The sequence below is a fragment of the Charadrius vociferus genome, unplaced genomic scaffold, assembly GCF_000708025.1.
Source record: "Charadrius vociferus isolate BGI_N301 unplaced genomic scaffold, ASM70802v2 scaffold385, whole genome shotgun sequence".
Classification (NCBI taxonomy): Eukaryota; Metazoa; Chordata; class Aves; order Charadriiformes; family Charadriidae; genus Charadrius; species Charadrius vociferus.
Window position 1 is genome coordinate 1,928,053 of NW_009648925.1, and position 27,129 is coordinate 1,955,181.

Consider the following 27,129-nt stretch of genomic DNA (forward strand, 5'->3'; position numbering starts at 1 on the left):
GATGTTGCAAGTTGAGGCTTCAAAAGAGAAACTACCTGATTTTCCTGCCAGGCCAGAGGAGGAGATGTTTTGGCTCTTGTTTTACATTTCAGAATACCTTGATGTGACCTGCACCCACATGTTGTGTTCTGTAGAACATCTGTTCAAGAGCGTGATCGTTCATGTAGTCAGGAAGGGTTCTGGACATTAAAGACAAATAAAACCACATTGGTGAGGAGTACCTAGGGACTGGTCTTAGTTAGTCGCCATGATCGAGTTTCTGTTAATAAGCTAGTGAAAGCTAATTTTGTTCAGGAATCCAAAAATACAAAGCTTGCTTGGAAGAGGGAGCAGGAAACAGAAGCAGCATGGATACTAAGTCTTTAATTACCCGAAGCTAGTACAAATGTGTCCAGAAGTGCCTGCTAAATAAAACTGAAGTATTGGTGAAACTAATTATGCCTTGAAATTATTTGGATTTCCGTAAGTCTGGTTAAACTGTCTTATGAAATAATTTTAGAAATGAGTCTGAAAAATCTGTTAAGTGTTGGTAGTTTTATTGAAATGGTCGTGCCATTCTAAAAATGAAGTTGAAAATTCATTTTCTGAGAATAGATCTTCCCAGATTTTGATCATCATTATCTAAGATTTGTTTGGTATTGTCTGATTGCTTTTCTCTTTTTTTTAATAGTGATCACATGGAAAATATTTATGGCTATCTAATGAAATATACCAATCTCGTCACTGGTTGGCAATACCGGTAAGTTTTTTATGGTGTGTTTTAGTAATGTTGGTCTTTGCGGCATCTAATTGAACATGCTTCAGTTGTTTGTTGTTTTTTTTTTTTAAATAATACTTGGATTTCCCTTTTTCTGTTAAGCAAACTTTATGGGGGAGTCTTATGCTTTTCTCAGTATAGATTAAGCTAATGTGTAGATGAATAATATTTGTATTAAGGCATGAATAAGAAAAAAATGGATAGGTAGTATGAAGCAGTTAACTCATTTGGTGGCTTAAAACTATGCTTGTATGTGTTTAAAAAGGCATGTACAGCATTATTTTTTGCCTTTTCCATTAAAAATATTCTTTTCTCTTCTCCTGAGTCTTCAGCTTTATGTCAAATCATGCCATCATTTAAAAAAAAAAATAAATTAAGACTTCTGTACTGAAAATTCAAACTCAAGCAAGCTTTTAACTTTAGTTCTCCAGGATACCTGTCCCCCCCTCCCCCGGAATAACTTGCTGTTCTCTGGTCAGGCTGCCTGCTTGATGCTGTTCCTAGAGCAGCACAGTGCAACCAAATTACTGTTGGAGAAACGAGTCCTTAATGTACCACACTGGCCAGATTCCCGTGCCGCTACTGGCATGCGGTGATTCATGTCAATATACTTATCGTTAAACTTGGTTGAGTAGATGAAGCATAATGTCCACTTTCATATATATATATATATTTTTTTTAAAATCTGGAATTGCTTCAGTTCCACAGTTTTGTATCTTGGCTGTTTTGTTTCTGGGGCTGTTTTACCCTTAATTTATGTAGTTTAAGGATATATTAAGCCTTAGAGATTCAGGATATTCATTTAATTCACAAAATCTTGCAACAGCACTCTTCTGTGGGCACAGCTGTTCTGTTGTGCAATAGCATCCCTGGTGTCTGAGAAAAAATTGGTACAAACTTAATTTTTGTGTAGTCTTGCTGGGGACATAATTCATATGTTTTGGTGTTGTAGTGACTCGTCTAAGTCCCAACCCCATCTGTGTGAACTTGTAATGAAAGTCTTGACCTCTTCCTTTGCCTGCCTCCCCACCCCTCCATCAAAAAGAAAAAAAAAAAAAAAACAAAAAGAAAAAGGAAAAGAATGAGCTGTTTTTTAGTGTGTTTGCTTTGTTATCATTGCAGATTTTTTGTTTTAAACAATGATGCTGGCCTGCTGGAGTACTTTGTGAATGAGCAGTCTAGACATCTGAAGCCCAGAGGTACCCTGCAGCTAGCTGGCGCTGTAATTTCACCCAGCGATGAAGACTCTCACACCTTTACAGTTAATGCTGCCAGTGGGGAGCAGTATAAACTAAGAGGTAGGACCTAGATTCTTGGGCCGGGGATTCTTCCACTAGAGGACACTCCTGGCTCTCACCTGTGGCTGCTCTGATGGGTTTGGCAGCAGATCCAAAGCAAGAGAAACTGTTTGGCAGACCACTGCAATGACGGTTTTATGTGAAACTTTCATGCCACTCTTCACTTAAGAACCATCCTTCTTTATGAATGGTTCCGTACTTTGGGTTTGATGACTTTCAGAAGACCATGAACTTAAGATGTGTAGAACGTAACCGTCATGTATAGTGTCCTTAAACTATACTGATTCAGTGTTTTCTAAATCATTGTAGGTAACAGTACTATGTTGATGCTGGCACAGAACTACATTATTCCTGATGTTCAATATGTTAGCTGCCTTGTGATGGTTATAGAAGCCCGTTCTCTGATTTTGCAGGCTATGGAAATCTGGGCTAATACTTTATAGTATTTCTTCTCTTGAAGACTTGCTGTCATTATCTAAATCAGGACATTACTCTAATGTCCTCGTGACTCAAGTCATTACTCTAATTCCATTAAAATGTGTCATGTTGTTAGATTAAAATGTGTGTGAGGGGAGTTATTGTTTTTTGAAGTTATTTCCGTGTTACAAAACTAAAAAAAAGTACATGCCATTTATGTTGAACTTTATTTAATGTTATAGCTAATTACTGGTCAGCTGAGCAAGTTTTAGATAAATACTTTGTACTGATAAAGTCTTCTGTCTGTTTTAAAGAATTAAGCAGCCTTTTGCTGATGATACTTAAAAATGTCTTCATACACGTAATCATTTTGGTTTGCTTTTATTAGCTACTGATGCTAAAGAACGGCAACACTGGGTTAGCAGGCTGCAGATATGCACACAGCATCACACGGAAGCTATTGGAAAGGTATTGTATGACTGATACTTTCATGGGTGAAAGTAATTTGGGCTGGTGCTAGAAGTAGTTCCAAATACAACTATCCTGTTATCTAAGAGGAATACTACAAAAGGGTGTGTGGTTGAGCTTGACACTTACATTAAGAAACCTTTTTCTGAGTAATAGCTGACTTGTAATAGACATATGCTTTAGCAATGACACAGTGTGAAGTCAGTTTGCCACTGAACAGCTGAATGGTCCTCCCTGAGCTGGTACTGGCGTTTGAAGAGGAGGCAAAGCTATTAGCCTGGTGTTTTCCAGTGGTTTTGTGGGGGTTTTTTTTGTGGATAAGGAAACAGGTCTTCAGTATTATTGGAGCCTTCCATTTTGGGAGCTTACCTTTTATTTTTGCCTTTTTTAAAAACCACTCAAAGGCCCACAGATACATTTAGCATGAATTCCCATGTTTGAGAAGCGAGTCCTCAACACTGAGGGCTGTTGCTTCCATTTGCTAATCGTGTTGGTTGCAAATATACTGTATTTCATAGAACCTCCTGAGTACCATAACATCTATTCTGATACCTGAATAAAACCTTGGTTTTAAGATAAGATCAACATCTTGTAGCTGGCTTTGTTTTAAGAGATAAGTTCAATGAATAGTTCTAAATGATATTCCGTTCTCTTAAATGTCAGCTAGATCCTTGCAGGATTTGTTAGGAGTCAGTTTCTATTACTGTTGCAGATCAAGGACTAATTTTCCAGTCAGAGAAGTGATACATATTGATCAATCTTATTTCACAGATTGTTCATAATTAGGCTACAAAACAGGGCAACTGTCAGCAGATAGTGCAACATATTTATTTAGCAGTTCCTTCTAATAACATTATTAGGGCTTTGTCATCTGTTCTTGCTCTATAAAAAAATCAAGAATTAAACTGCTCTATAAAAAAAAAATCAAGAATTAAACTATTCTGCTGTATCTTCTGTATCTTTCAAATTAGAATGTTTGCTGGTTATTTGGAATTAATTGTAAATGTTTCTCAATGTGCTTATTTATTCATTAGAACAACCCTCCTCTGAAATCTCGCAGCTTCTCTCTTGCATCCCAAGGAAGTGCTAACTCTCCCGGTGTGCAAAGAAGACCCAGTCAAAATGCAGTTTCCTTTTTCAATGTTGGACATCACAGATTGCCAACTGGAAAAAGAGTTCCTATTATGCAGCCAGATCACCTTGTAGATGTTAGAGAGGTTTGTATGCCTTAAATTATCTAATAATTCTTTGAAAAAGCTGTCCTATTATTTGTAGGATTGTAGAGAAACTTGCTATTCTTACATGAATATATTGTCAGTACCATGTTCTAAGCTATTATTGCACAGCTGTGTGAGGATAAGTAACTTGCCTTGGCTAATTGTAGAAGCATGTGATGTATATTCTATGACTTTTTGTACTCCGCAATAATATTCTGATGCTCAAGGTAGAATTTTGCATGTTCTTATCCTTGCTAGTCCTAGCACTACAAGTAGCAAGGGGATATCCTTAAGGAAATACAATATCACATACTATGATACTATTACATCATACACTGTTTTCTTCCTGTGTTAAGCTATAGAAGAATCGACTAAGCTGTACTTGTATCTCCTATGATTAAGGAGAAATTGGTTATGATTGTTTAAGAATTTCTAATATTTCTAGTATGCACTAGAATTTTTACTTTTTTTCACTTTCTGGTATGCAAATTTGTGTGGCCAAAATGTGTAGGGATGGATGTAATTTAAAAGAGCAAAATAAAATGAGTGATTTGGAAGTATGCTTTTTTCACTATACATTCAGGTGTAGTGTATTTTGGAAAAATCAGAAATAACACCTTTTCATCTTGACTGCCAGAATGGATTGACTACTGGTTGATATAACTTGTGAATATTCACACTGTAGATCATGCTAATCTTAGGCTAATAGTAAAACAAAATTAATCACTGAATTGCAAACCTGTGTTACTTGGTAGTAGTACTGATATTAGTGACTATTGTAATGTTAGCAGTGTAATTAGTGTAATGTGATACATTTCTTGGAAGAAGTTTCTAATGGAGGACTTTTTAATCTAATAGTTAGAAATTCAGCTTAGATAAACTGGGACAGAAGTGTGCTCTGTATTGTGAGTGTCATTAACCTTAAGATATGTGGCTGAACACTATGGTAAATTCATCATTGGGAAGCTGTAAATAGGTATTGGAAATACTTGCCCTGGTATGTTATGCTGCCAGTGTCATTGTTCCTTGATTTAAATCAAGTCCTGTGGCGTAATAATTCAGTAGGCTGGATGAGATGCCTGTCTCTTTAGACTTTAGAATCTGTGAATTTCTGTCTGCAGTAGACTGTTCTTGCAGATGGCTTGCAAAACTGTAATTGCTGCTCTCCTCTTTATATTCTTTAATAACAGTAAAGTCTCCTGTAGTGCTAATGCAAAGACATTTGAAGTTCTGTCAGGTACCCAGGAAAACTTCATTTGGCATTCTGTGGCTTCTGATTTTTATAAGCTGGCACATCTGCTTTATCCTCTGAAAGAGAAGTTTTTCTTCCAAATTCATTTTGGAACTGAAGCTATACAGGTAGTTGCCTTTCAGTTTGATTCATCGAGCTATGTCTTACTTGTACCACACTAGTAAGAAGTCTGTGACAACAATTACAACATATGGTAAACTTAAATAGTATTTGCACTTTCCTACCTATTGCATGAAAATAGCAACAATACAGAATATGGCATTAATATTTACAGAATTCATGCTTATAGCTCTATTAGCCGTTTTTCTTTTATCTCTTGTTGTGTGTTTGAGAAGCTATCCTGTTTTAAGTGAGGTAATTTTTCAGAAATGGCTTTTTAACTTTTTGACTTTTCAAATGGCAACATGGCATTCAGAATTTGAGGGAGGAAAGGGAGAGAGTGTGAGCTGGAGCACTGAAGCAGTGGCTTGCATCTTCTAATTGGGATTCTCGCTGGGTGGGAAGTAAAGTGGAATGATTTTTCTTAACATTGCAAAGAGCACAGAAAACTAGTCATGTTCCCTTTTGACTGTTGAGTCTGGTGACACAGCATGATTATTTATTAACTTAATTTTTGACCTGTACAGATGAAGAATCCTCAGTAATGGTAGCTTTTCTGAATGTCAAAATTAGTTCGCTTACTTTTTTGAAGCTAAAATGCTTGATAGAGACAATGCCTACTTTATTTTTAATTTTTTCAGACATAGTTAAAATGCTTAAAGGGTAGGTGCATGCCTGTTACACTTGAGCATGACACAGCTTGAATACTTACAAATTCAGTTTGAGAAGCTGTGGGAAGAACAGCTTCTCTTTCAAAGGGTCTGCTGCACGGTGATCTTTTTTAATTTTCTGGTGAATTGCTCTGTAGCTGGTTCCTCTGTCAGTCCCTTTCCCTTCTGCTTCCCCTTGTTCTTGGCCGAACGCATGTCACGTTGCTGACTTGGATGCCTTGCTATACAGGAGATCTAAAAGGATGTTCATGCTGATTTGCACTAAATGCAGGTGTGTGTGTTTGCAAAGTGAGAACTATAGCCTGTGGACTTCTGAGAGATTTTGAGTTTTTAATCACAGTGCTTTATTCTCCCCTGGCACTGTTTTTTTTTTTTTCTTTACAAATCTGAGTGTATAAGGAGGGAGAACTTAGGATTGTTCAAAGTATGTTCCTTGAAAGGGGAGATGTGCCTGTTTGAACTTCAGTGCTCAGTGTAACATGGCTTGTCCTGTTGTCTGGCCTGATCCTGGAATGGGGTTCTTGGGTGCTACCACATAGTAAATTAGTAAGAGTGAAGATCACCAGAAGGGTTGCAGTGATTTGTCAGCTTGTGTGTAGTCTTTTTGTGGGGTGTGGTGGGTTTTTTGTTTGTTTTATCCAAAACAGTTTTTCAAAGTATTGGAAAAAAAACTTGCACACAAAGACTCATATCATACCCATGACTGAAAGAAAATAAGACACATGTTCTGATAGCAACTGGTGTGTTTGCATAGGTAAAGCTGTATAACTAAGTGTTTTACTAGCTTTCTACCCTGTCACTCCTGGGCCGGGCTCAGGCTGACTGTGCACAGTTAACTCCTCTTCCAAAGAGCCAATGTTCGGTGAATTCGCACCATGGCATGCTATGTAGCCAAGCCCTAAAGTGTTCCAAATACCACATACTGTGAACTTGGATGCATACACAGGAATACATAAGTATTTATTGCATAAAACCTTAAGAGCAGTTCCTGGAAGAGATTGCAGGCAAAGGTACTTAAAAAAAAAAATAGTAAGATAGTTCTAGGATTGGGGAATTAAAAAACTAAGCAGTGCCATTGCAGCTAAATGCACGAGTGCACCTCAGATTTCTTTAAAGAAATTCTTCTTCTGTTCTGCTAAATCAATCTGTTCTTACGTTTAACTTAACTGCCGGAACAGGTAATGATAGCAGAGTAGTGCTGTCCAGTTACATTAACGCTCTTTGTTGTGCCTCCCCAGAAAAGGGACACTAGCGTGTATAGAAGGTTTGCCTTTATCCCCAAATTAAACAATATTTTGCTTCTGTGAGTACAAGGAGGAAAGTATGTGGGTTTTTGGAAGACCAGAGTGTGCTGCTTGATGGCTGGTGTGCTTTGGCGCTATAGCTCTTGCGGGCAAATGTGCTGTTGCAAGTTCGGTGATGTAGGGGTGCGCTATGTCAGGAAGAAGGAGGAAAGGAGCTTGGGGGAGAAGAAGGGGAACAGCAATACCAGGAGAGTTGTGATTTGAGGCGGATAATCCTGCTGCTTTTACTTCCCCCTCTGCAAAGTAAACAGTGAGATAGTGATCCTAAGCGTGGTGGCAGTGCAGACAATAAATGAGAATCCTGTATGGTTTGAGCCAAACTGATACAGGTCTTTTCATTTAGAGTGCTGAATCTCTTCTTGTGGGGAGTGAAAAGATCTTGATACCCACCGGTAGTACCTCATAGATCCTCCTCCAGGCTGTGCAGAGCACAGACCTTAATTACTCCTCACAGAGTGTGTGGGGTGTTTTTCCCGCCCCCTCCCCCCCCCGTACCTATCAACCAAGCATGGAAGTGTTTGATATTTACTGCAGCAAGTATCATGTTCAAATTCCTCTTTGCTTTTTTTTTAAAGTCATTTTGATACTCTTTTACTTGTTAATAAGGTGCCATGTATTGCCATGGGAATTTCATCACGTATTCAATGACTCTTTAGTAGCTGCATCAAGGAAAAAAAAAAGTACAGTTAACTGTACGTAATCTATTACCTTTTAGTTCTTATTATCATCAAAAAACCATTTGGGATCCCCTGTGTGCACAGCTAAACACGTACCACACAACACACTTCCATTACCTGATAAATGACTGTTTCTGTTTGACAGATGATGTCTCAGGCTGAGGGCCAGCAGAGAGACTTGATCAGGAGCATAGAATGCCTTCCTGTCTCCGGTCACCTTACATCCTTGGATCAAGACCTATTAATGCTGAAAGCAACTTCCATGGCAACCATGAACTGCTTAAATGACTGTTTCCATATTCTCCAGTTACAACACGCTTCTCAACAAAAGGGATCCTTACCAGCAGGTGGGTATAGATGCTCACAAAGAGCAGGACCCTATAACAAATATGAATCTTTTCCTTCTTGCAAAAATACTTATTGCAGTAAATCCAGTTTCACATGGGTAGAAAAAAACCTGCTGGTTGCCTTGTTCCCTGTGAGTTTTTCTAGAATCTGACTTGCTGGTGTTGGGTAGAACTCCCGTGCTGTCTTTTTATTGTTTTTTTATTCTACCAAGAAGTCTCTGGCAGCAGCTGTATAAATGCAACATTTATTTGTTGGGAGCATCTCCGAACAGAATAAAGTACATAAGACGCCACAACAAGAAGGCTGCCTTTGGGATGTAACTGGCTGCTGAGGAACATTAATAGTGAAAGGGGACTTTTATGGGATTGTAGATTCTAGGATATGCGGTGTCCTGTACAGCTCTGTCAAATATTATGCTTTTCTTTTTTCATACACTAAATACTATACACATTTACATGTGTGTAGCTTTATTTTTTAGTTAAGCATTAAAATACAAAGCTTTACATCTGCGCAGTTTATTAATACTGTTTATATATCAATATTCCTGTTTTGAGTTAACATCCTAGTTTAAAACATGGGCTATAAAGTAAGTTTTACATTCCATTCTGAGGCCAGAACAGATCTGTAAGCCAGTGCAAATTGGTTAAAGGTAATTAAAAAAAGAAAAATAAATCTCTCTTCATAAAAAAACACACACCCCAGCAAGCAAACTCCTCCCCTACCCCCCAAACCCCACTGCTAATGGGTGGAATCGCATGCGTTCACAGGCAGCAGGCAAGTATGTTGCTATGTCTGCACAGTTGATTGCTTCCATGCAAGTAGGTGCTTACCAGTATCATTCCCCCTAATTTGTGTGCAGCTTGTGGAACCGAATGTGTGCTTTCCCGTTTGTAAATTCTTTTGTGTCTTATTGTGACTTTTTTCATGTATTTACTTTGTGGCTTTCTGTGACCAAAAAGCTTTTGAGTATTCTCGAATGCTTCTCTTACACAACAGATAGAGTAGATATGGTAAGTACGTAACAAAGTACACTTGTAAGTTGTCTCTTACCTTCTTTCCCATATTCTTATCATATTTGTGATACTTGCGTTGCCAGTGCATATTATTTCAGAGCTGTAAATAGTTTAGCTTCTAAGATAAAAAAGGATGTTGTATAAAAGTACTAAAACTATATAAAAATAGTTTGTGACTTTTAAATCACTACAGGTATTAAAAGAGAATAAGTGAATAGGATGAATTAACTTTTTTCCTGTATTTCAGTTCAAAATTTCATTTTAAAAATGAAAAACTAGATGGCACCTTTCCAAATCTTTGTCTGAACCCCAAAGTTACTCACACTGAAAGAACTCTTCCTATTCCCTGTGAATTTTTTGAACTACTGATGCATAACTGTGGGAGGTGCACATATATCGGAAGTGAGTTTTGTTTTGGCGTTTTCATGTGAGTGCTACTAAAGTGGGGGTTTTTTTTGTTTGTTTTTGACCCATTACTGTATCTGGGGAAATAAGTAAGGCCTAATGAGCACCATTGTAATAACTTATGAAGAAAATAGGTTGAGGTTTTTTTTGTGAATGCTTTTGTAGTTTCTTAAATTTTTAAACTGTGCAGGGACGAGCTCAGTTCACCTGACTGCTGTTCAGTTGGTGTCTGCCTGTTAATAGCCAAATCTGACAGCATTGCTTGAAGATGTCCAAGTCTTGAAGATTTCTGGTGATGTTGCAGAGAGAAGCATGGAGAGGGGAGGAGCACCAGATTGGATGATGCATTACTGGGACCAGAGTTAAAAATGGACCATTAAAAGAATCCATGTGCCTTTCTGCAGCCTTGCACTCTCCTACTGGTGTGGCCTTTCTAGAGATACCATAATGCATTTGTTCCTTTCAAAGATTGTAAAGAATTTTTTTTTAAGACTATTTAGCTTAGATTTCCCCCAACACTCAGGAGGAGTACTTATCTTTCTGGCTCAACTGGTGGAGTCTTTTTGGTAGGCTTCAGAACTTGATCTAGAAAGGAAAAGGGTTGAGGCTTAATTCAAATGCTGCAGGAGACACTTCTGTATTTATGTGTGGGAGAATATAAAATGATTCAGGGGAAAAAAAAATCTTGAACATAGACTATTCTATCTAATAAAATATATACAAGCACTATTTAATCTTCCTAGAATCATAAAGGCAGGTCAGCATACTTCAGCTAGATACGAGTGAGATGCAGCAAGAAATGATGATGATGAGCAGACTTGTCTAACAGAACATAAATTTAAACGCGAAGTGGAAAAAAGTATTTTCAGGTCTGGTAGAGTGGTACTTGACTGCTAAGAAAGTGTTGGGCAAGTGCTTGTCAGGCTTAAATAACAAGGATTAGAAATTATGTAAGAGTGCCAGTTTGCTATAAATTGTTCAAAGAAAAAAACCTTAAAGAGTGAAAAAAAAAACCTGCCCTAACTGCATCAAGTTACACTACAAATCACAGACTTAAAAATGAACAGGAAAGTTGAAGCTATTGACTTGAGTTGAGAAAAAGTTAAAAGTGGTGAAATAATGTACTGAATTAAAAAAAAAAAATATTTCATTATCATAAAGGTGAATTGCAACAACCATTTGCAACTTTTGAAGAAAAATGTTGAAAGTGAAGACTGTAGACTGAGAGCTTTGTGTTGAAGCAGAGGGGAAGTGTTGACAACTGTTTAAAATAAAAAAAGAATATTGGGTGAAGACTTTAGGGGAGGAGGAGATCACAAGTAAAGAGAATAGCTTGTGCTACCTGAAATAGTTGAGAGCAGATTTGAATATGATCTTCCAGTTGAAGATGAGTATTAGTGAGGTATCCTGTCCACTCATAAAGATTAAAACACAGCTGGTAGCTCAAATCACTTAAAAAACCAAAAAACCAAAACCAAAAAATCCCACCAAAAACAATCTCCTAGAATTAAACAGCAAAAATTGAACAGAATTTAGTAATAAATAGGGTTATTTTAGAAGTAGCTGATAGGGAGTATGAAAGAGAGGCTACTTGTTAAATTCAAGCTAATGTAGAGGCAGTGAGTGTGGATTAAATGCAGCCTCAAACATGCAATTAGAGATTAGTGTGGTGAAAGTTACAGCTTGGAAAGCAGGTACTGTTCATGAAGAGGTTTTAAAGATAAGTAAAACCTTTTCAAAAAGGTGAGCGTGACAGTGACCTTCTGAGCATCTTTTTTTTTGACTTTGAAACTTCTGTTTAAATAGCTTAGACTGCTGAGGGATTCTCATTTCTCAATATGTAATGGATTAATGAGTAATAGACTTGATGAAAATAAACTGTCTTGCTGGGGAGAAGGTTGTCTGGTCCCATTAGCAAAGCTGGACTCTTTTCTTGCCCCCGTATTTTCCCAGTGGAAATGCTGCCGTTTATCTGAATTAAGCTTGCTCTGCCTGTTGTGGTTGAGGATGTGACCTAGTTCCAGGTAACAGATGTCTGAATATAAAGGATTGTGTATCATATAGGAAGAGACATGAGCCGCCTCGGTGTAGGTTCCTAAGGACAGGAAACTGCTGTGTGGTGGGAGAAATTCAGAATTCCTAATAATTTCTCTGTTTGTAACCTGTCCGAGATGGTTTGTCATTTTGTGTATTCTTCAGTAAAAACTGATGGGAATCACCTGTACATTTATTAGCCTTTGAAAAAGAATGGAACATTTGTATTATTAACGAGGAACCTGATCAGTCCTGATAAATTAGCTGGGGGTAACTAGAGATGCTGGAATCATTGAGTGGGTAATAGCTTTCCAAGCCCTGCAGCGTTTTATTTCTTTTGGGCAACTATTATTTATTCAGTAGCGTGTGCTTGCCGCCTTTGCAGTGGAGAAAAGACAAGTACCCTTTCCAGAGAAAACACTGGCAACAAAACTTTTTCTGCTTTAGCTCTTTTTAGTCTAGAACAGAGCCAGGTTTGAGAAGCTAATAAGTGGTGGGCTTTTTTTTTTTTTGGTACGAGTTAAGGAAAATCGTAAGGGTTACTTAACATTCCCCGTGATACTGGGTTCTTCCTGTAGTGTCTGATTACATCTGATTACACCTTTCATGACACCAACTAGTTTCTCCAGTCCAAGTTGCATGTATTACAGCTCGCCAATCGCAGTGTTTGTGCTAATGATCGCTGAAGGTGGTGTCTCATTGCACCACCTTTGTTTAGTGGCTGCTGAAGGGATTGGCTGCAGGAGGAATTGGCTGCTTTCAGCTTATTCCTTAAAAAATAGCTCTTTTGTGAAAATTGCTATTTACTGACCTTCCAGAGGATGAGCAAGTTTCAGCGCAAACTTTCTTTTGCTTCAGGAACGACGATCAATTGGTTGGAACCGAAGATATCTCTGGCAAACCACTTCAAAAATGGAGCAGCTCAGAATTTCCCAGCAGAGATAAACAAGCCAGCATCTGTCAGAGAAGAGCAGTCCGTTGCAGAGCCCTGCCAGCTAACAAGGGTAAGGTAATGTGAACATCCCATTTCTGTGGGGAATTATTTTGAGGAATATCGGTAAATTTTTCAATCGTATTATGTGAACGTGATTTAATGACAATTCTTCTCACACTTTTTTATTAGCTGTGTTGGAGGAAGAGTGTGTGCAGTTGCAGTAAATGAAACTTTCTGCCTTGCTTTTTCAATAAATTTTTGCTGCTTTCTGTAAGTAGCTGTCAAGTGGAGGAGACTAATTGGGATGGTAATGCAAGGTGTTGTTGCAGTATTCCCTTGCATTTTGATCTAACCAACTGGAAATTGAAATGTAAAAAACCAAACTGGAATTCACGACACTCTCAAAATGGGCCCAAGAAGTGCTGCCTAAGTAGACAAGACACAAAATTGCTTGTCTTCAGATATTAAATCTCTTTTCTAGCTCTTGCTGTGTCTGTTTTTCTTAATCTGAGCAACTCTCATCACTTGACTTCAGTATGGCTTAATGTATTTGAAATACTACAGTGTGTGTCATTATAACTGTCAAAATTGATTTGAAGTGCAAAAGACTAAAGTAAAAAACCAGCAGGGAATATGATAAAGAGCATGTTTTCCTAACTATGCTAGAAAATCATAATTACATTCTTCTTATATTAGTTAGTTTCACACAATTGTTTGGATGGGACTTTATCATTGTGAAGAGATAATGTGCTGTTGTATGTCTCTGCAACAGCACTGTGCTATCTTATAGCAAAATTGAAACAGAAAAGTTTTTTTTTAGTTGTTATAGCTTATAGATTTTTAAATGGATCTGAGTAGTTGCTACTAAGTTAAAATAAGAACAAATGAAACAAACCAGGAGCTTTCAAATAAATCAATTAATTCCTTCCTTCTTCTAATAATTGAGTTACAGTTCAAGTGCTTAATGTATATCACTGTCCGTGTTTGGGATGTGACTAGTCTTATCACTCCCCTTACATATTTTCAGCTCCCTTATTTCCCTTTAGGTATTTTCATCTCCCTTATTTACAATAGCATCCTTGGGGAGGAGTCACCTGTGCAATACTGCAGTTTTCATCAGGGTTTGAGCTCTGAGTGAGGGCTTGGCCCCCTGTGTTTGGCTGAGTGTGCACAAATTTGCCTTGAGCTGGGGCAGCTGGTCCAGGTGCATATTACTGCCCTCCTGTGGCATTCAGTCCCTGTCCCCTCCGCATCTGCATCCCTCCAGCTGTTTGCCCCAGGAGGATGCTGCTCAGAGCCCTAGGAGTACCACCTTTCCTTCCGCCTGAAGCGCTTGACTTTCTGCTTGCAGGGTGATGGTTTTTAAAACAGTGCTTGCGGGATGGTGGTTGTTAAAACAGTGCTCATACAATTTCTGCTAGTCTGTCTGGGTGCTTTACTTATACCAACAGACAACCAGCGTGTGTGGTGTGTGTATGTGTGATTTTTTTTGTTGTTGTTGTTTTTATAAAACTACTCCAAGTTACTTTTTCCTTTACTGTTATGTATTGGCACTAGAAGCAACATTGATAATGCTTGTGAAGACTAGCTTGTAGATATGTTAATTGCTTGTCATCAGCTGTGGCAGTAAGCAATTAACTAGGAACTACCACTTGCTACAGCCTTTGGAGTAAGGATGGCAACACTGGAAAGCCTGAAGTAGTGTGGAGGTGGGAGGGTGTTACTGAGGGGGTTGGAATTTCTGCTAGCATTTGCTTTCCTGTTTCTGTGTATGGGTAAGATGCTTGACACTCTGTTAGCTCCCAAAACTTACAGGAAAACAGGTCATACTTGCTTTTAAGCTCCTGCCCCCAACCCCTCCGACCCATGTAAAAGACAGTGAGAAGTCTTAGCCTGAATCCTGTAGATGAAATCTGCACCGAGTTACATTAATGTCCCTTTAAATTCTTCAACTGTTGTTTATCTTGGGGGTAGATTCCATTGTGCAGCTTTCTGCAGGGAGTTGTTTAGTCTTTTTTCCTACATGGACAGTTAAATGCAATATGAAGTCCCTTTTTTTTTTTTTGGATATCGTTTGGCCAGTCGCATCTTTGAGCTGATGTTTATGGCTGTTATCTTAGGAACCTGAAGAAATAAATCCAGATGAGGAGCTGGAGGATATCTGTGATGATAAAGAAGATGATCTAGGAGCAGTGGAAGAACAGCGCAGTGTTATCTTGCATCTCTTGTCTCAGCTGAAACTTGGCATGGACTTAACGAGAGTAAGTAACTGAAGTGTGAAGACTGCAGTAAAAGTGAAATGCAATTTTAAACTCAACTCCTGTACTGAACAATGTTAAGTTTAATATGAAATTGTGACCTGTAGCAACTTCAGGCCGCAAGATCTGATGTCCCAGGACATTGCAGGTTTTAAGTGGAACACACTGAGGGAGTGGATTTTCTTTAATGCAACTGGCTGTTATCTTTTCTATTAGATTCTCTTTGTGGTTTCTGGTGTGTTTTTGTTGGCTTTCCTATAATGGCCTGTTTTCTTTCCTTTGTTTCCCCCTTACTCATTCCATGCTGTTTTCTACAGCCTTCTCATATTTTTGTCTTGCTGCTTTGCTTCCATGATGTGTTTTTCCTCACTTGATAATGCTTTTACACGCAAGTCGCATAACCCTACACCTCTATTCATGCTGCTTCTGAAAAGAAGTTTTCTTTTGGTTCCCCATTATCATCAGATGTCTGTTTATGCTTCCCTGTCCTATTCTCATTTCTGTGTTTGCTCACAGCTATAGCAAGCAGGAGCAAAGTTACACTGGAGGGAAGTGGGTTTGACACTTTAGTGCAGATCTCGGAAGCAAGCAGCTTTGAAAAAGTAATGCTCAGTTGCTGTTAGACAACTTGGGCAGCAACTCGGAGAAAATTGGGCTTCTACCAACTTATGTTCAATTAACTCCTGTAAAGATTTCTTACCATACGCACTAGACACTTTTAAAACAAAAATGGATTTTTTTTTAGTACTATGGAATGAGGAAAGCACTCTAATTCTTGGAATTATGGATAATTTTTTTTTTCAAACTATGTTTTTTGAGTGCTAGCTACTTGGTCACTAGAAACACTTGTGTTGTGGAGCTTACGTTCCACAATTTGGAAAAAAAGGTGGTATGAACAGGCCTCGCTGTCTGTGAGCCAAACTTAAACTGCTGTTGCTTAATCAGGAATTCATTAAGTCATTATTTCACTTATAGTGAAGATTGGATTTAGTCTATCTTTTTCTCTTAGTTGGAACAAATTGTCAAGTCAGTCTCCCAGTTGTGACTTTTGGCTGTGAGTGTAGAATTATCTTTAGTTCAGAGCAGGTAAAGCATTGAAATGCGATAAGCCTGACTTCAGAACAGGTAATGAAGTTGTTAGAATCTCATTTAACTTAAATATCAGCGTACTGAAATGAAAAGCAACTTTATATTCCAGGTTGGTGTTGCAACAACATGGCAAGCATATTCAGCCTAACTTGTGTATCTGTTGAGAGTCTTACGCCTGCGCTCGACCTCTTTGAATGCAGCTGATTTAAATGGACTATCTTGATCTCATGGTTGAGTCACTCTGTGTTGCTCTTTACAACAGTTAGTTACATGAGGTTTGTTGCCACTACAGGGAAGGAAAAAACTGATGATAGCTACAGCCTCTTACTCTGCAGTATTGCTCTTGGCTCAGCAAAGGACAGGACTGCTGTTTTCTATAGTGGTAAATATAACTGAGAAAGTATAAGGACCTCCGCTCAGAGGTACAAGATCAACCTATACTATGTTATTTCTCAGAGATGCTTGTCCTAGTTGTTGTGGTGAGAGAGACTCTGCAGTCTCTCAAGAGCACTGGTATAGCTTGCCTGCTTTTCTTTCCATTAGACAAAACCTTTCCTGACTTCTGCTCTGAGCCTTCCTTGCTGTAGTTTGAGCTTCTTCCTGCTTGTTTTCTCCTCCACAGACATGTGGAACACATTATCTCTTTGCAGTTCTTCTATGTTTTTTGAGGGATGCTCAGTCTCTTTCAATCTCTTTAGTTCTAATAGTACTTATTGGGCTTTTTTTCCTCCTTGTAAATTGCTTTTCTGGGACCTCTGGTCACTGTAGTTTGCTCACATCTTGGAAGAGGGACAAGAAAGTTTAGTCTGAAATTGTGGTGTCCAAAACAAGACAGAATCCTGCACTGGCGATTTTCCTTTATAAAAATCCCCGCCTCTTTCTTTTACTTACTAGAGTTTTCTGGGTTTTCTTTTATTTCAGGTAGTTCTTCCCACTTTTATTTTAGAGAAGCGATCATTGTTGGAGATGTACGCAGACTTCATGTCCCACCCAGATCTCTTCATTGCAATCACAAATGGCACTACCCCTGAGGAGAGGATGATCCGCTTCGTTGAGTATTATCTCACTTCATTTCATGAAGGTCGCAAAGGAGCTATTGCAAAGAAACCATACAATCCAATCATTGGGGAAACGTTTCACTGCTCCTGGAGGATGCCGAAGAGCGATGTAAGCACTGATGCTGGCAGTAACTTCTCTGCTCACTCCGCCTCAGAGCAAGTAACTCTTTCTAAATATCTGGAAGGCCAAACAGAGCTGGACTACTATACAGTAAAATTTGTGGCCGAGCAAGTGTCCCACCATCCTCCTGTCTCAGGGTTTTACGCTGAATGTGTAGAGAGAAAGATGTGCGTCAATGCCCATGTCTGGACAAAAAGTAAATTCTTAGGAATGTCAATAGGAGTGACAATGGTTGGTGAGGGTAAGTGTAACTTCTGTCCTTTATTAATTTTATAAAACTACCGAAGTATTTGTTTGAGAGGAAATTTGATGTTGTATGCCTCTGGCAGAAATACAGATGGTTACTGGTCAGTGGTTTTCTTTCAAAGACTCTTCAAAAAAAATTTGCTTGCGGAGATGTCAGCTGCTATTGTGTGTGTTCAGATTTTTTTAATGTACTTTTTTATTTTTCCTTTAATGCTTGTGATCTGCAATTCTTAATGGACAGTCATTCAGGTTTTTTTACTTTATTTTTACTGTTTACAAAGTACAGAAGATACTACAAGTCCTCATTATAAACACCAAGTTTTCACATGTGGAAAAAAAACTAGATAGATTTATGCTTTGGCAAAAATCAGGATTATATTTGGAAATTTGACTTTTAAACCAAAGGGCAGTTACTGTAATGTAAACTGTTGTTTGTGAATGTTTCTAAAGCATCATACAAATTAATTTGCATCAGACATTTAATAAATGGAAGTGTTGTTGCATTTGCATGTATTGTGCTTACATATCTTACTATGCAAGTTTTAATTTTCTTTAACTAGAAAAATTGGATTCTTCAGGGACAGAGACGGTTAACTGCCCTTAAACTGTCATTTTCCTTTAGTACTAGTCTTTACTGCAAGAGACAGTGTCTCCCATTCCGTGTCCCCTGTGTATGTTGCACAGCGTCTGGGCATTCCAGGCTCTGGCATGTACACTGTGTATCTGCCGAGGGAATGAGCATGGCAGGGGCTGTGGAAGGCACATCTCGATATTTTGCCTGTACCAGGTAATTTCTGAAGTTAGTATCTCCCTTAGGGCATTTCTTAAATCGTGTCATAAGTATGAAAACCATCAGAATTTCTGAAAAGCAACATCAGACACACAGTGATAATATGCTACAGTGGCCTGGGTTGCTGCAGGCACCAGTCAATTGTCATGCTATGCTCTTGCAATTGCAGGAGGTGGATCTTGTGTTTGGGGTTTTTTATAGGAATCAAACACACCCAAGCATGTTAAAACCCAAAGAAAAGAGATTCTTGGTGTTCATTGCAAAAGCTACTGTCAGGGAAGAGTTGGGTTTATCTTGGCAGAGAGGTACGGTAAGGAGGATTGTCTCTGCTACCTGCCTTCAGATAGGTCAGGATGTACTACAGAGAGAGAAACCGGAACAGGAACGTTGGCCTTCCTCGGGATCTGCAGTTCAGGGTATTAATTCCTTATTTGCTTTTGGCAGCGTAAGTCTTGTGTTGCCATGCTCCAGAACCATCAATAAGAGAGTGACCAGTCCTTTCATATAGAATCATAGAATGGTTTAGGTTGGAAGGGACCTTAAAGATCATCTAGTTCCAACCCCCCTGCCATGGGCAGGGACACCTCCCACCAGCCCAGGTTACTCCAAGCCCCATCCAGCCTGGCCTTGAGCACCTCCAGGGATGGGACAGCCACAGCTTCTCTGGGCAACCTGTGCCAGTGCCTTACCACGCTCAGTGAAAAATTTCTTCCTAATATCTAATCTAAATTTACTTCTACATGTTACTGAAAAGTGTGTTGCTCAGCACAATGTTGTAATTTATGGAGCAATATTATTAGGATGAATGTCTTTTCTCAAAAGAAACATAAATGCCTGTTACTCAGGTTAGTACTTTCAGGAAAATAATTATATCTAGAATCTGTAATAGCTGTCACTTATGTGGGGTGTGGGCGTGTTTCTTTTTGGTGTGATGGGCCATGAGGAAAAGTAGTCAGATGTAGTATTAGATATCTGTCTCAATGACTTGTTTGGTCTTTTCTAAAATGGTCTTGATTTAGGGATTCTCGTATTTCTTCACACAGGTCTCTTAAGTCTCTTGGAACATGGGGAAGAATACACCTTCTCTCTGCCCTGCGCATACGCTCGGTCGATTTTAACTGTTCCCTGGGTAGAACTGGGAGGAAAAGTCAACATTAACTGTGCGAAGACTGGGTATTCTGCAAGTATTAACTTTCACACCAAGCCCTTCTACGGTGGCAAATTGCATCGGTGAGAACACTTTTTTCTATTTTTCCATGTAATCAGCGCTCTAGAACTGCAGTAGCTGTGTAACTTCCCTGTTCTGTGTGCTGAATAATACTAATTTGATAGTCTGAGAAAACGTTGTTCCTGTTCATAAACACTTGAAGGTACTGCTGTGCTCTTAAACAATATCATAACTGAACAACTGCATCTTATGTGATCCTCAGGGAAAAATCAGCCTGCCTTTAAAGACAGTAAGGAAATACTGTGTTTGACACTCTTCAAATCACTGGGAAAACAGAGCTCCTGGCTTTTGTTCCTGGCTGCCGCAGATTCTCTTAGTTCTGTTAGAAGTTGGTTAGTTTTTTCTATTTTTCAATTTGCTCTTTGAAATGAGGTTGATCTTGCTGTCTTGAAGGGGTTGTTGCATGTTGGTTGCAACATGCATTGTAGTTGCACTGCGAGGAACATTAGTAAATAGTCTTCTGTTACTTATTGGTCTTGGGATTTCTGTATAAGGAACATAAGACTATCAAGTTTAAGCACCTAGAAAATCTCTAAGTAAAAAATACCTTTTTTTAAAAGACAAAACCGGTAATCGTTGTAGTGGTAATTCTTCATTGTGTGTGCATGGTTTAAAAACTAACCGGTAAAAGAAAATCCAGAGAAAATTTGCTTGGGGTTACTTGTAGCAGATTCTAGGAAGTGTCTGCACACTTAGTGTAAAAGCTTTTTAGAACTCATTTACACTGATATTTATAGAGATTGTATAGTAAGACTACTGTAGATTAGCCTTGTGCTAATATATAGACAATTAAGGAAGGAGAAAATTTAGTAGTCACACAAAGAATATCTGGTTCCAGAGCATTTTGTTGGACCGTGTTTATTAAAACCTTTCTTAGATTAAATGCGTAAGAGATGATAATGAAATGCGTAACAGCCTAGAACATCAGAACTTCTTAAACATGGGTTGCTCTCACAGGCTGCAAAAAGTCATCAGTCTTCTATAAATCCTTCTTTCTGAAACAGTAGGGTAAGGCTGTATTTGTCATTTAAAGGAAAACAAAAAACCCCACTAAAGCTTCCATCTTGAAGCACTTTGCCCCATAAATTCCAATGCATGCTTTGAATTTAACATGGAACCATAGCTCCTCTGTCCCAATGGCATCTGGAGAACTGAAGCTTACATGTAGCTCTCTTTCTCTTGTAACAATTTTAAAGTGATGCATCGTTTGGGATTTTCATTTCCAGTGCTTATAGTGTGTCTTCCACCTTGCAATAGCTCCTGTTGCGCCATAAAATAAGTGACAGGATGCAATTTTGCTTCAATGATTTAGTTTTGGAAACTGTTTTGTTATTTGTCTCTCTGAAATTAGTCACAGATTTAGAGACATTTTTAAAGACCGATCTGTTCAAGGTACTGTAGCTATTGAAAATTTGACATGGTGGTGATTGGCCATTGCCAAAAGAATCTCTTGGTGGGGAAGCAGCAGTGTTGTCATGGTTACGCGGAGCGCAAGTGAGTTGCTATGGCAATGTTATAGATTTTTTTTTTTTTTTTGTAGAGTGACCCTTGTTGTTAGACCTCAGCTGGATATTAGCTCCTTGGTCCTGTACCTCTTTAGTTTGATGAAACAGAGGATGTTGATAACGAACAGCTAGGCATATATCAATCATGCCAAGCTTACAAATAAGTGCTAGCAGATTTTTATCGCTAGTATTAGTTCAGACGGATGATATGACCTGCAATGCTGGGAATGGTTGTGTGTCACAGAGCAATGCAACTTGAAGAAATACAGGTTGTAACGAGAGTTTAATATAGCAGCTTGATATTGCACCTTAGTAGTGAGTGATATAACTTTGTTTCCTTTAAGCTGAGCAGAGACAGTAGTTTTGTGATTGATATGAAATACTGGATGTCGGTATTTTGTTGTAAGCACACAGTGCTTGGAAAAATTAGGCTTTTAAAGTTATGAAGATGTAACTGCAAAGTCCAAACAGGCTGGTCTCTGGCATCCTGTAGATTCGGTCTGTTCAGAGATCTCTTGAGAGGAGGACGGGAACTCCGCCATGTGTGATAGCTTTGGTGGGGTGTGGAAGCCGCTGGATGAAAAAGTAGCACAAAATGAAGGCTGCTTGCTTGTCACTTACTTCTTCAGTTGTTTTCAGAAACTGTTAGTGCTTGTTAACTTCCACAAAAAAAAAAAAAGCTTGATAGTTTAATGTAAACGTGCTTTTATTGCTCATTTTGCTTCAACTCTGGCCTCTTTTGAATGAATCTTAAATTTTGGAAATAGAAAACTGTGCCTGAGCAGGAGCACATCCTTGTCAGTCTGGTGTGTTTGGTTTTGGTTTTTTTTTTTTTTTTGGAAGATCTTTCTAATGAAGTTAAAGTAGGTTTGAGCTGCTGGACCATGCTGTGGCTCCAGCTGCCTCCGGCATGCGCAGGATGTGGCAGAAGCCCTGGCTGCTGCTGCTGCCTCCTGCTCTGAGCCAGCTGCGAGCTTTCCCCACTTGCCCTGGTGATTCCCCACAGGTCTGATTTGACTGGCATCCAGTATGTCTGGGCTGGAAGGTCTTGCCTGTGATACTTGTTTTGTTGCCTGAGAAATTAATTTCTCTGATTTTATGCTGGGCTTGGGGGGGGCACAAGTAGATGCAGACACAGCTGGAAGTGACCGGTGCCTGTGGAAGAGAGTGGCATCTGCATGTCCTGCACTCCCTTCTGAGTGTAATAGCACACAGCCAGTGTGGGCAAAGTGGGAGTGCGAAAGAACTGCTTTGTGTTCCTCTATATGCAGTTGTTCAAAGGAAATAACAGTACACCAGTAGTGTGTAAGTTAGCTATTATTAGCTGCACGTAATGTAAGTGTGAAAGGAGATGCTTTGTGCAAGTGCTGATGAAATGCGGGAAGGGGAGCTGGAGAGTTGTGTGTTGTAGAGAGCTTGTGTAATTGCAGTTTAATTGGAGCTGGAGATAGTGTACTTTATGAATCCTGCAGCACCTTACAGGTGCGAATGTCTCAAGTCTGGTTTGCATAGCGTGCAGACCCTTTTATTTCTTCTTCCTGGGATAAAAGTTCTGTTTGAGGGTGGTAATTTGCTTGCCTGGCAATGCTCTGTAAGCTTCTGCTCCTTGATTCAGGATGAAGTGAGTGTTGGGAGGTCTTTGGATAGGTCTTGGTGTTGAGAAGAAAAATATGCGTCAGTGTGTGTAATAGTGGTGATACTTGAGCATGTATTCAACACTTTGAACGAAATACTGCATATTAGAAAGACTTTTAATATCTTGTTATTGGCAGAGGTTTCTGTGGAAGAGCCAGGAACGCAAAGCAGTTCCGATTGCTAGTTTCCTACCTTGCTTTCTGCATTTGTGTGTCTGCTGCTTATGTGAGCATCGTAAAAATGAGACCACCTACATATGGAGAACACTGAGATGTAAAGATGTGAGATGAAGTGCTAGCAGGTAGTGAGATTCATTCTTGCTAGAAAGTTTATTTTTTATTTTTTAAGGCTGAACTACATATCTGATGTGATGTTTCAAGTGGAAGTGATCAACCGCTTGTTACACGTGAACCAGCCTGTGTTGGTTTCTTTCTAATTTTCAGTTTCATTAAAAGCTTTCAAACCAGTTTAAGCTGAAGCCAAAAATGGAATTTCCTGGGTAACATGAAGAGAACTAGAGCAATGAGTGAAAGTCACTTTGCTCTTTTAGCTTCTCCATGCAAATACAATTCAAGTAACTAACATTTTTCAAGGCAGCGTGAGAAGTTTGCCAGCTCATTCAGAATTGAATTGAGTGATTATGTGAGGAATAGTCCTCAGGTGTCTTCAGCCATGTCCTTTTAAAAATAAATCGCTTTCCTAGAGTCACAGGTGAAGTGAAGCAGAACGTGACGAACACAGTGGTGTGCAGAGTGCAAGGGGAATGGAACAATGTGCTCGAGTTCACCTACAGCAATGGGGAGACAAAATACGTGGACTTGACAAAGCTGTCTGTGACAAGAAAACGAGTCCGGCCCCTTGAGAAACAAGGACCATTTGAATCTAGGTAGAGTATGTTTTCACTATTGTCTGACCCTTTTTGTTCTAAGCCGTCCGGTGAACGCCTTAGGTAAACCTGCAAATGTAGATATTATTTATGGATAGTGCTTAGCAGCAATGGTCTTTTTGTGGGTTTTTTTTTTTAAATGAAAAATTAAACCCAAGTGCAAAATAAAAAGTGCAAAATAACAAGTTGCAGGCACATGGTTATTTATCTTGTCTCTTATTCATGGACAGAGTTGTCTTATGTGTTCATAAAGTGCCTGCTAGAGCAGAGCCTTCTTGTTTGTTTTGTTTTAACCATCAGCTACTCAGCAGGGCAGCTCCTGACAAGGGAGGTCCTCACAAGAATCTGCTTGTTGAGTAACACTTCCATAGCAACTTTAAAGGCTATACAAACAGACATTAGATTGGCACAGCTGAAACCTCAGAGCCCTTCTTACCTGCTCCTCATTGCTTGTGTAGCTATAAGACTCGGCTGTGAGCCCTTCTGCCTGTGCTGCACCATCGTGCTCCGGCCTGGGTTGATTTGTCGTGTGTAAGTGGAGGGGAGCGCTCCTGTTCTGAAGGAACTGCATGCGATGATCCTGTAGTTTGAGGTGGCAGGCTGAGAAAACTTTTGAAAACCGAAGTTAACAATTTGTTTTGTAGGAGGCTGTGGCAGCATGTAACAGAGTCTCTGCGGGATGGAGACATCGATAAGGCTACAGAGCACAAGCGAGCCCTTGAAGAACGACAGAGGAATGAAGAGAGGATTCGTGCTGAAACAGAAACACCTTGGTGTACTAAATATTTCCTTAAAGAAGTAAGTTCCCAAGCGGTTAGCTGTTGATGAGGGCAGAGGCAGAGCTACAATGAAAGCAGGTGCACATAAGGGTCCGTGTCCTGTCCGAAGAGAGTATTTGGCTTTAGATTTGTAGTTTAGCTCCATGGGATCCATAGGAGTAAGGTGACATAAGCACTCTCAGACATGTGAAGGTGGGACTTTACCCTTCATTTCCCAAACACTTTGGTTTGGCGATTCCCTTGCAACAAAATGTTTGCCTGTTTTGTGGTTTGGTTTCTTTTACCAAGCACTTCCTCGTGGTACATGGAAAACAGCTTTACGTGTATGCCTGTAAGTAGACTGTAACAGTAAATACCCAAAGAAAATAATCAGTAGTACTAATTTTGCTTATCTTGTGTGCATATGAACCCAAGATATTACTGTTAGCAAGAAGGAACATGAGTTCTCAACTTGTGTTCTTGTATGTTACGTTTTGGACGGAGATTATTTGTTCGAATGGCTTAACCTGTATTTCAGTAATGGTAGTAGTAATAATAATGCAGTGAGACTTTTAAGAAAGTGAACTGCAGCCTGCTCAGGACGACTGGGGGCTGCTGGTATGATAACTTTTAAATAGGCTTTCCTTGTGATCCAGATGATGAGACCCTGCTTGTGTAGAGAGCTTTGAAGAGCCCCATGCAAGAGGGGACGACTCAACTAAAATTTATGCTGTAGTAGCTTAGACTCTCCTTGTAGTGAAAGCGTTACCTGTGAAACTGTAGTAATGTAACTCCCCCTTCTTTTTCCTGTATCTGTGGTCTAGCAAGGGTTTAAAATGGGCTAAAAAGGTGTTTTTCTTTTTTTTTTTTTTCTCTCCGGGTTTTGTTTTTTAAATTCAGGACTATGTTAGCTCCAATGAAGTTTTTTGTCCTCTAAAGCTATGTTAGTATGACTAGCTCGGATTTAGATATTTATATTTTATTTTATTTTTTATATTTATATTCCTATCTAGATTTAGAAGAGGTGAAATTCTGTTGCTAATCTGAGATACGGATCTACTCAGAAAATGTTTAAGTGTAATCCTGAACTGCTTCATTTCCGGGTTAGCGGTTGGGCTGCGTTAGAGCTGATAATCTTGGATAGCTGCCTCCCTGCTGGCTTCTTGTTTGGCTTTTTAAAGTAATCTGGATCAGGGAGTTGAGAAGAGTGGCTTTCCATCTAGGTTAATTACAAGTGCAGTCGATTCCCAGAGAGCGCTGTGGCTCGGCAAGAGTCCGGACATGTTCTGAAGTCTCAAAAGCCTTCAGTGCTGATCTCTGTGTCTTAATCTGTGGGAGTTAAAGGTATAAGCTATGTCCATCTAGTTTTCGCAGCTATCAGTCTAATAGTTGCGTGAAGGGAATTCTCCTGGGGCATTGTCTTTATTATAACCATATTTTCTCTTACAATTGCAGGGAGATGGCTGGGTTTACCATAAACCCCTCTGGAAAACAGTCTCTGCTGTGCAAATCCAGCAAATGGACACTAACTAGAAAAGCTGCTTTAAGATGAGTTTTCTGATTTTCCTCTCCTTTTTCCCCTGTCTCTCAAAACACAGTAATTACACTGAGTGTCCCCTTTTTATGTAATTGTGAAAGTTTAAATGAGCATAAAGAAATAAGTATACTAGGGCACTTTAAAGCTGTTTAAAAAAAAAAAAGTTGTAGAGACAAACTTGCCAGGTACATTCAACCAACTTGTTTTTTGTATGATCCAAGAGATTTTATCTGAATTGTGTAAGATTCTTCTAAGTACATCTGGTTGCAAAAGCTGCCTAAGAGAAGAAGAAACTGTTGGATATTGGAGTGACATGGGAACTTTTTCAGAATCAGCATCAAGCTCTTTAACTGAAACCTGCTCAGTACCCATGTAGACAACAGCAACAAAAAATTGCTGCTTTTATGCCCAGTGATTAACCTTTCTGGCAAAAACTGGAGGGATGTTTGGAAGATGTGCCTGAAATCAGTGTTAAGAAACAACTGGATCGTGATGACTTTTTTTCTTCAGAGAGAACGTGTGCATGCATCGGAGGAATATGGGATATATGTAGAGACTACCTTTCTTTTTTATGGATTTATAAAAGAATTGTAACCATGGAGAAATTTTTCCTCTGAAACATTTTAATATACTTGAAATAATTGACTTGAATTGGAAAAGTAATTTGAACGCTTTTCAACTCCTAATTTTATTAAATCTCTTTGAGTGACTTTGATTTTTCTCATGTTATAATGTAATGAGGTCTGGCCTTTTTTCTTCTTCCTCCACCTTCCCTTCCCAAGGACTAAGGCTTTCAAAATGAACAGAAAACGTACAATTTTGTATTTAAATTTCTCTGCCCATCTAATCATCTCAGAGGGGAAGTATCAGTGTTACAAATTGTCCTTTGGATTGTTTTGGTTTGTCTCCTGTGGTGTTATTCGGAACAAAGCAGTGAAATGTGACCTGTGTATACGTGGACTGTAGGTCCTGGTTTTTCATCTTACCATAAAAAAAAAAAGCTGATTATGCTGAGGACTGGGTATTGATTTGAAACACAATCAGATATCAGGAAACTGTATTCAGGTACAAACATCCTTTGTTTTGTTTTTTTATAACTATTTTATTGAAGTCTAAGAATTGCT

General features: G+C 39.0%; 1 protein-coding gene across 1 annotated transcript; it reads left to right on the forward strand.

Moving 5' to 3' along the window:
- The first annotated feature begins 672 nt into the window (after positions 1 to 672).
- Positions 673 to 26,240, forward strand: OSBPL11 (oxysterol binding protein-like 11). Its single transcript, XM_009887263.1, has 12 exons — positions 673 to 739; positions 1,880 to 2,055; positions 2,861 to 2,940; positions 3,975 to 4,157; positions 8,306 to 8,507; positions 12,819 to 12,964; positions 15,015 to 15,155; positions 17,163 to 17,661; positions 19,500 to 19,686; positions 23,528 to 23,710; positions 24,355 to 24,508; positions 25,924 to 26,240. The coding sequence occupies exons 1-12, from the start codon at positions 678 to 680 to the stop codon at positions 25,999 to 26,001; spliced, it is 2,091 nt and encodes a 696-aa protein (XP_009885565.1). The 5' UTR covers positions 673 to 677; the 3' UTR covers positions 26,002 to 26,240.
- The last annotated feature ends 889 nt before the right edge of the window (positions 26,241 to 27,129 follow it).